The sequence below is a fragment of the Gekko japonicus genome, unplaced genomic scaffold, assembly GCF_001447785.1.
Source record: "Gekko japonicus isolate JY-2015 unplaced genomic scaffold, Gekko_japonicus_V1.1 scaffold729, whole genome shotgun sequence".
Taxonomy (NCBI): Eukaryota; Metazoa; Chordata; class Lepidosauria; order Squamata; family Gekkonidae; genus Gekko; species Gekko japonicus.
In genome coordinates this window covers 377,509-387,508 of record NW_015175378.1, presented here as the reverse complement: position 1 = coordinate 387,508, position 10,000 = coordinate 377,509, and the positions used below count along the sequence as shown (strand labels likewise).

At 48.9% G+C, this 10,000-nt stretch overlaps 1 protein-coding gene across 1 annotated transcript in view; it reads right to left on the bottom strand.

Moving 5' to 3' along the window:
* Nucleotides 1-7,933: 7,933 nt before the first annotated feature.
* Nucleotides 7,934-10,000, bottom strand: part of LOC107122451 (zinc finger protein 420-like) — a 19,545-nt gene continuing 17,478 nt past the window's right edge. Inside the window, exons 5-6 of the mRNA XM_015425553.1 lie at nucleotides 9,890-9,897; nucleotides 7,934-9,823 (exon numbers count right to left, since the gene is read on the bottom strand). Of these exons, the coding sequence (XP_015281039.1) occupies nucleotides 8,283-9,823; nucleotides 9,890-9,897 (1,549 nt within the window). The 3' untranslated portion in view covers nucleotides 7,934-8,282. The remainder of the gene's footprint in view (nucleotides 9,824-9,889; nucleotides 9,898-10,000) is intronic.

Sequence of the window (10,000 nt, the reverse complement as noted above, 5' to 3'; positions counted from 1 at the left end):
TTCCATTCTTGACTAACCTTTTTAGGTTCACAATTCAGAACCACAACAGGTGATTTCTTCTCTACACAATGTATTCCACTAATGGTGAAGAACCAGAAATTTCACTAAATTAAATTAATTGATGGCCAGAAAGGGCCAGGGGCAGCCTGCCCTGGGGGAAGAAGAGAGATGCTGTCCCTGTCCCAAGTGCTGCTGCCGCAGCTCTGAGACAAGTCTTCAGGCAAAAACAGGCCAGGCCAGTTCCACATTCTGGGGCCAAGCCAGCTTTGCTGGATCCAGGTGCGCACTCCTTCCCAGCCCACTTTCACTCACTCACTCACTCCGCCAGGCAGGCATTAGCCAGCCAGCTGCTTTTGCTGATCCACTCCTGACCAGCAGTCCCAGGCTCCCTGCGCAGGTCACCTCAGGAGGAAAGAGGCTGGCCCTGTCCTGGGTGCTGCTGCCATGGCTGTGGGGCAGGCGTCTCCCGCCACTCCCCACCTGACCAGGAGCCCCAGATTCCTCCCCCAGGAGTGGAGGAAGCAGAGCACATTAGGGAGGGAGCATCCCCCCAAGCTCACCCCTAGCCATGATAGAGAGGGGAAGGGTCAGAGAGGTCTCATCCTGTATCACAGCCAACTCCTCCAGGCAGGAGGCCCATTCTCCCATTTCCTCCACTCCCTGCTGCAACCCGTGTTCAAGGGCTGCTTCAGGCAGGGGCCCTTCCTGTGGACCTTTTTGGCATAGTTTCCATCCACCACCTTGTTCTTCCAGAGGGAAACCTTGAGGAGGCTGGGGTCTGAAGGTGTCAGGAGTGGGTACTGACTCTATATCTGGTTGGGGATCTTGTCTCCTAGGTCTTTCTGGGTTTATAGTTCCTTCAGGATGCAAGCATTCCCAGCCCACCCTGACTGACTGGTTTCCTACTCAGCTTCCAGCCTGTGTCAGACACCCAATTCCCTCCCCCCTTTCTCCTGGCAGCTCCCAGTTCCTGCCTCCCTTTATTGACAACTGAGGAGACCCTTTCTCCCAAGGGGACCTCTACAGCAGACACGGTTGCCAGCTGACAGTGACATTCAAGCTGGACAGTTCAGGGTGAGGACAAGCAATTGGAAGTCACTTGGACATCCAGCATCACTTCTGATGTGAAACAGAAACTGCTGACATTGCATCAGGGCAATGTTGTACAGCACACCCCAAACCTGTCAAACAGCTCCTAGGAACGAGGATTTAAGGCCAGAAGAGCCCTTGCTATATTCCATCAAACTCTTTTAGCTGTAAACATCTACCTCCACAAAGATTTGCCTGTACAAGCAAGCCCCTGTTTGAGCACCCCTTTCCATTGCACCGGTACAATTCAGAATCACAACAGGTGATCTCTTTTCTGTACAATGTGTTCCACTAATGGTGAAGAACCAGAAATTTCATCTAGGTGTGGGCTGCAACCAGAGGATCTTTGTGTTTGGGCCTCAGGGAGCCTGGGAGCATTGTTGGCATGCTTCTTCCCTTGTGGCATCTGTCTTGGGTCTGCTTTTCCATCTCTCCTTCTAACACTGGCTGTGTGTTTCAGCTGCGGGGGGGGGGTGGTGCTGTGAGGGTTGTGTTCACAGTCTGGGGTTGGGGTGTTCGGGTGGACTTGCCCCCCCCCCACATCTACATACATTTCTGGACTTGGAAGCTTCCAGGACTACATATGCTGTTGCATGCTGGTTTGGGTTTGGGTCTCAGGGGACATTGCACTGGTTCTGCTGGGCTGTTTCGTTCTATTGCAGAGATTTGCAGGGACTTTGATTCTGTTTCTTTTCTGCTGGGTTTCTATCGGCGTAGCTTTTTGTTGTTGTTTCCCCCCCTCTATTGGAAAATGGACAATTGGGGCACCTACTTGGGAGGCGGTAACGCAGACCCTGTAAATCCAATCTGCGCATAACTTGGACCACAGCAAGGTTGATGCCTCTAGATTGCAGAGTCCATTCTACACACTCATGAACCTGCACTTGCCATTTCCTCAGAAATCACTTTCTTGGGGGGCACCTTCTTTGGGGGGCTGTAACTCAGACCCTGTAAATCCAATCCTTACCTAGTTTGGAGGGCAGGTAGAGGAGACGCATCCAGAACCCCCCTGTGCATCTAGTGCCTCTAGCTTCCACAGGGTCAATTTTATACACTCCTGAACCTGTGTTTGCCATTTCCCCAGAAAACACTTTCATGGGGGCACCTTCTTTGGGGGACCGTAACTCAGACCCCGTAAATCCAATCCTCACTGAACTCGAAGGGCAGGTGGCAGAGTAAGCTGAAGTTCCCCTCTGAGTGTGGGTTCTCTAGCACACTGGGGGGGGGGGGTTTCCATTGTATAATGAACTTAAGAAACCAAAATGGTTCATTCAACGCTTTTTACTTTTGTTATGGTCTGTGGTTCAGTTCATGGTTACGCCACAAACCAAACCGCATCTTCCCAGTTCATGCCCATCCCTAGTGCCAGTTCTCACTTCTGCCTGTGGCCGCTGTGCAGAAGGGAAACAGGTCCTCCTTTGGCTGCTTCTGGGCTTTCCCCCCTCCCTGAACAGTTTAATGGATGAAGGAAAAAGAGGATTTGGGTGTGCTGAGGGAACACTTCCTGTCAGCCAACTGTAAACAGAACGTCCCTGAGAAGGGTAAACTTACTGGGGTATTTGGTTAATAGAACAGAGTTTTGCCCTGTCATGGAAGCCTGATACTGAGCGCAGTAAATAAATCTCATGGGAAATCTATTGCAGAAAGAGGTAAACTTACATTTATTTGGGTAGATCCAGTTCAAATTCAGGTTGCACTCCAAAGAAGAGGGAGAAGCCTAATTTAAAGAGTGGTGGCTCAAGGGGTTAAGACGCTGAACTGCAGGCTGTGGAAGGTCAGTAGTTCAGCAGTTCGAGACCCAAGTGTGCCGCATGACGGAGTGAGCTCCCGTCTCTAGTTCCAGCTCCTGCCAACCTAGCAGTTCGAAAGCAAGACATTGCATGTAGATAAATAGGGACCACTTCGGTGGGAAGGTCGCAGCGTTCCGTGCGCCTTGGTGTTTAGTCATCCCGGCCACATGACCACGGAAACGTCTTCGGACAGCGCTGGCTCTTCGGCTTGGAAATGGAGAGGAGCACCACAACCCTAGAGTCGGATTCGACTGGCTTTCGAGCAAGGGAACCTTTACCTTTACCTTCCCTATCACAAATGGCCAGCTTATCTGGCATCATGCGTGTGGGTGTATGAAGGCATTCTGTCTACAGGCGAGACCTGTGGAGACATCTGTCCCCATGGAAGGCCGTGTAAAAATGGAGTCAGAGGACAAAGGGAAAAAGACGGGAAGGGTCAAGAGAGTTCCCATCCTTTATCACAGCCAACTCCTGTCGTGAACAGTCCTGCTCCAGGCGGGAGGCCCATTCTCCCATGCCCTCCACTCCCTGCTACCACCCGTGTTTAAGGGCCGCTTGGGTAAGTGGGCCTTCCTTTTAGGCAGAGTCTCCAGCCGCTGCCTCGTTCTTGCAGAAGGAAGCCTTCTGCGCTGGGCTCTGAAGGTCTCAGGCAGGCCTGTAGCCAGGATTTTGTGGCTTGTGGGGCAGATTTTTTTGGTGGGGCCCGAATTTTACAATTAAAAACAACAACTAGCTTCCTGCACCCCACCACTCCTTGGCTGTGATTTCTCTCCCTGGTGGGCAAGTTGGTGGTGATTCTTTTTTTAAAAAAAGTGATTCTTGACTCTGTTCGGCGTGGTTGGCTGCAGTGTTGCCAGGGAGCATGCACCTTTTAAAAAACAGGGGGAAATGATTTAAAAACATTTTTGGAAGGAAATCTTGTAGTGGTTAAGTGTGCGGACTCTGATCTGGGAGAACCGGGTTTGATTCCCCACTCCTCCCCTTGCACCCGCTGATGTGACCTTGGGTCAGTCACAAGCTCTGGCACAGCTGTCCTTGAAAAAGAGCAGTTTGTGTCAGAGTTCTCCCAGCCCCACCCACCTCACAGGGTGTCTGTTGTGGGGAGGGGAAGGGAAAGGAGTTTGTAAGCCGCTCTGAGACTCCAAGTGAAGGGTGGGGTATAAATCCAATCTCTTCTTCTTCCTCTTCTTAAGGAAGGTGGCAGAACCCCGAATAGCCCCTCTGTCGCTATGGTCCAGGTCTCAGGAGGGGGTACTGACTCTATATCTGGGCAGGGATCCTGCCTCCCAGGTCTTTGTGGGTTTATAGTTCCTTCAGGATGCAAGAATCCCCAGCCTACCCTGAATGGCTGGTTTCCTACTCAGCTAGGGTTACCAGATCCCAACAAGGTTTTCCCCACTTTTGGGGGCTTCAAACCACCACTGGCCAGCTGGCTGGTGGGGGAAATCCCACCCCCCAACAGGGACATCATCGCACCATGTCTAATTCAGATCATGTATCTACAAAGCTTAAAAGCGTTTTGCTCCCAAACCAGTGTTGTGCATGAGGTCGCCAATGTCAGACCCAGCTGATGTCATTGCATCGGAGATCATGTGTGACATCCCACCCACCCTCGGAATTCCCCCCAAATCCCTCCACCACGACGGTGAGAAGGCCTGGCGACCTCTGCTTCCAGCCTGTGTCAGACACCCAATTCACCCTTCTCAGCCCTTTTATCCCCCATCTCCTGGCAACTCCCAATTCCTGCCTCCCTTTATTGACTCCTGAGAAGACCCTTTCTCCCAAGGGGACCTCTACAGCAGATACCGTTGCCAGCTGATAGTAGCATTCAGACTGGACAATTCAGGGTAGGTGCGAGCAAATTGGAGTCACTTTGACATTCAACATTGGTCCTGGTGTGAAACAAACGGATAGTAAATAAACTGATGACATTGTGTCAGGGTGATGTCCCACCAATATACTCCAAGCCTGTCAAACAGCACCGGGAATAAGGATTCAAGGCCAGAAGATCCCCTGTTATATTCTCTCTAACTCCTTTAGTTGTTACAGCCCAATGAAAGAGCTTTCTTCTTACAAAGGGATATTGTAGCCCTAAAAGATACAGAAGATAGATGGCACTGGCCATTTGTCTTCCAGGGGCAGGACAGACATTTGGGATCCTAAGAATGTAAGAGCCCTGCTGGATTAGACCAGTGGCCCATCTAGGCCAGCAAACCATTGCACACAGTGGCCAGACATTTACTCAGGAGGGCCAACAACAAAGCAAACTGAGGTTGCCTCCTGGCACTGATATCCAGAGGCTGACTGCCTCTGAATGTGGAGATTCCCTTTAGTGAACATAGCTAGTAGAACTATTGATAAGACCATCCCCCATGAAATTTAATCTCCATTATGACACCATTGCAGAGGATTCTAACTTCCCCCTGGAAAATTAGAGCATTCCTCTTTTCCTAAGAATCCCACTGCCTCAGTGAATGATCCAGAAAAAGATTTTAGGGAATACAGAGCAAAATATGTAGGTTTTGCTCCACAGGGGGTGCTTCACTTTTGGCTATGCTCCTGCAGAGTGCAGGCGGTTGGACTAGATGACCTGCAAGGTCCCTTCCAACTCTAACATTCTATGATTCAAATATTAAGTTGATGTGAGGCAAAGGGAAGGGGGGGGGGTTGGACAGAAAGGAGGGAAATGGCCACCGAGAAGCATCTTGTTCAGTGCAGCTACCATCATATAGGTCAGAGCTACTGTGAAGGCTGGCCCTGCCTAGGTGCAGAAATGTCATGTCTATAACTCCCAAGAAACACACATGATAAAGCAGAAGGAGGTTTTATTGAAGACATTCAAGAAAAGGAACAAAAGGAACAAAACAAAGCATACCGTTTAGTGGCAAACAAATTATCGCTTACTGGAGGCCTAACAGAGTACACTTGGTGCTTGAAACAAAGAGTCCTACAGCATAATACAAGTACTTAAATGACAGCAAGGAGGAATGGGGAGAAAGGGTAATGGAAAAGGAAAAAACTGCAGGTCCTAATCTGATCTCCTCAACAAAGCACTGGGCAGTATTCATGGAACCTTCTAGGGTGAGAATGAGTTTCGCCTACCAAAGCAGATTGGCGGCTGAACTATGTGAGTATCTGCTAAGGTTTGTGCATGGGGGACGACAACGACTAGACATGCAGAAAGTCAGAGAACAGACAGTGTGTCTGTAACCTGCATAACTGAGAGCCAGTGCAGTGTAGTGGTTAGGAGTGTCAGACAGGCCCACAGCCAGTATTTTGTGGCTTGTGGGGCAGATTTTTTTGGTGGGGCCCGAATTTTACAATTAAAAACAACAACTAGCTTCCTGCACCCCACCACTCCTTGGCTGTGATTTCTCTCCCTGGTGGGCAAGTTGGTGGTGATTCTTTTTTTAAAAAAAGTGATTCTTGACTCTGTTCGGCGTGGTTGGCTGCAGTGTTGCCAGGGAGCATGCACCTTTTAAAAAACAGGGGGAAATGATTTAAAAACATTTTTGGAAGGAAATCTTGTAGTGGTTAAGTGTGCGGACTCTGATCTGGGAGAACCGGGTTTGATTCCCCACTCCTCCCCTTGCACCCGCTGATGTGATACCAGATCCCAACAAGGTTTTCCCCACTTTTGGGGGCTTCAAACCACCACTGGCCAGCTGGCTGGTGGGGGAAATCCCACCCCCCAACAGGGACATCATCGCACCATGTCTAATTCAGATCATGTATCTACAAAGCTTAAAAGCGTTTTGCTCCCAAACCAGTGTTGTGCATGAGGTCGCCAATGTCAGACCCAGCTGATGTCATTGCATCGGAGATCATGTGTGACATCCCACCCACCCTCGGAATTCCCCCCAAATCCCTCCACCACGACGGTGAGAAGGCCTGGCGACCTCTGCTTCCAGCCTGTGTCAGACACCCAATTCACCCTTCTCAGCCCTTTTATCCCCCATCTCCTGGCAACTCCCAATTCCTGCCTCCCTTTATTGACTCCTGAGAAGACCCTTTCTCCCAAGGGGACCTCTACAGCAGATACCGTTGCCAGCTGATAGTAGCATTCAGACTGGACAATTCAGGGTAGGTGCGAGCAAATTGGAGTCACTTTGACATTCAACATTGGTCCTGGTGTGAAACAAACGGATAGTAAATAAACTGATGACATTGTGTCAGGGTGATGTCCCACCAATATACTCCAAGCCTGTCAAACAGCACCGGGAATAAGGATTCAAGGCCAGAAGATCCCCTGTTATATTCTCTCTAACTCCTTTAGTTGTTACAGCCCAATGAAAGAGCTTTCTTCTTACAAAGGGATATTGTAGCCCTAAAAGATACAGAAGATAGATGGCACTGGCCATTTGTCTTCCAGGGGCAGGACAGACATTTGGGATCCTAAGAATGTAAGAGCCCTGCTGGATTAGACCAGTGGCCCATCTAGGCCAGCAAACCATTGCACACAGTGGCCAGACATTTACTCAGGAGGGCCAACAACAAAGCAAACTGAGGTTGCCTCCTGGCACTGATATCCAGAGGCTGACTGCCTCTGAATGTGGAGATTCCCTTTAGTGAACATAGCTAGTAGAACTATTGATAAGACCATCCCCCATGAAATTTAATCTCCATTATGACACCATTGCAGAGGATTCTAACTTCCCCCTGGAAAATTAGAGCATTCCTCTTTTCCTAAGAATCCCACTGCCTCAGTGAATGATCCAGAAAAAGATTTTAGGGAATACAGAGCAAAATATGTAGGTTTTGCTCCACAGGGGGTGCTTCACTTTTGGCTATGCTCCTGCAGAGTGCAGGCGGTTGGACTAGATGACCTGCAAGGTCCCTTCCAACTCTAACATTCTATGATTCAAATATTAAGTTGATGTGAGGCAAAGGGAAGGGGGGGGGTTGGACAGAAAGGAGGGAAATGGCCACCGAGAAGCATCTTGTTCAGTGCAGCTACCATCATATAGGTCAGAGCTACTGTGAAGGCTGGCCCTGCCTAGGTGCAGAAATGTCATGTCTATAACTCCCAAGAAACACACATGATAAAGCAGAAGGAGGTTTTATTGAAGACATTCAAGAAAAGGAACAAAAGGAACAAAACAAAGCATACCGTTTAGTGGCAAACAAATTATCGCTTACTGGAGGCCTAACAGAGTACACTTGGTGCTTGAAACAAAGAGTCCTACAGCATAATACAAGTACTTAAATGACAGCAAGGAGGAATGGGGAGAAAGGGTAATGGAAAAGGAAAAAACTGCAGGTCCTAATCTGATCTCCTCAACAAAGCACTGGGCAGTATTCATGGAACCTTCTAGGGTGAGAATGAGTTTCGCCTACCAAAGCAGATTGGCGGCTGAACTATGTGAGTATCTGCTAAGGTTTGTGCATGGGGGACGACAACGACTAGACATGCAGAAAGTCAGAGAACAGTGAGGCTGGGTATGGCTTCTCCCGCGAGTGAATCTTTTGATGTCTACTTAGTTGGGAACTCCAAGCGAAGCACTTTCCACACTCCGGGCATTTATATGGCTTCTCCCTTGTGTGAACCCTTTTATGCTTAGTTAGATCACCATTTGAAGAGAAGCACTTTCCACACTCCAAACATTCATAGGGCTTCTCCCCTGTGTGAATCTTTTGATGTTTAGTTAGGTCACCATTCCGAGAGAAGCACTTTCCACACTCCAGGCATTGATAGGGCTTCTCCCCTGTGTGAACCTTCTGATGTGTTCTTAGATTGCCAGTCCGAGAGAAGCACTTTCCACACTCCAAGCATTTATATGACTTCACCGTTGTGTGAACCTTTTTGTGAGTTGTTAGATGTCTATTATGAGAGAAGCACTTTCCACACTCCGAGCATACAAATGGCTTCTGCCCTGTGTGAACTTTCTGATGTCTGGTTAGGGTGCTATTCCGCGAGAAGCACTTTCCACACTCCAAGCATTCAAATGGCTTCTCCCCTGTGTGAACCTTTTGGTGATTGATTAGATGGCTCTTATGAGAGAAGCACTTTCCACATTCCAAGCATTCAAATGGCTTCTCCCCTGTGTGAACCTTGTGGTGACTGGTCAGTTGGCCCTTATGAGAGAAGCACTTTCCACACACTGCGCATTCAAATTCCTTCTCCCCTGTGTGAACCTTTTGATGTCTGGTTAGTGCGCTATTCCAAGAGAAGCACTTTCCACACTCCAAGCATTTAAACGGCTTCTCCCCTGTGTGAACCTTTTGATGTGCAGTTAGTTCACCATTCTGCACGAAGCACTTTCCACACTCCACGCATTTATATCGCTTCTTCCGTGTGTGAACCCTTTGATGTATGGAAAGGTTGCCCTTTCGAGAGAAGCACTTTCCACACTGCAAGCATGTATATGGCTTCTCTCCTGTGTGAACTCTTTTATGTTTAGTGAGTTCACCATTCAAAGAGAAGCACTTATCACACTCCAAGCATTTATATGGTTTCTCCCCTGTGTGTATCCTCTGATGTGTAGTTAGGCTGCTTTTCTGAGAGAAATACTTTCCACAATCCAAGCATTTATATGGCTTCTCCCCGGTGTGAATCTTTTGATGTCTCAGTAGGCTGCTATTCACAGAGAAGCACTCTCCACACTCGAAGCATATGTATGGCCTCTCCCCTGTGTGAATCCTTCGGTGCAGAGTTAGTGCACTACTCCAGTGGAAGCGTTTCCCACATTCCAAGCATTTATACCTCTTCCAGAATGTCGTAAAATTCTCAAATGTTTTGACACTCAATTTGCAGCTTAAGTCTTTCTGATTCATGGCACCATTATGCCACCTGCTTCTCTTCCCTGTCTCCTCCTGGGCTGGGACCTCAGGCACATTTCTTCTCTGACAGGCAAAGAAGTCTTTCCTGCGCTTCTCTTTTGCTTCCCATTTCCTCCTGCACTGCCTCTTTAGGATCACTCGATCTTTTCCGATCTTGCTGCCACCTGCAGATCATTGTCTCCTTCTACCATTGTCCCTCCTGATTCGTGCTCACTCGCCATCTCCCTCACCTCTCCAGCTGCAAAACAGAAAACCCAAACCAAATAAGAATGAAACGCTACAAATATTAGTTAAGAAGAGCGGCCCGGCCCGAACCCCCCCCCCCGCGGGATCCGATCCAT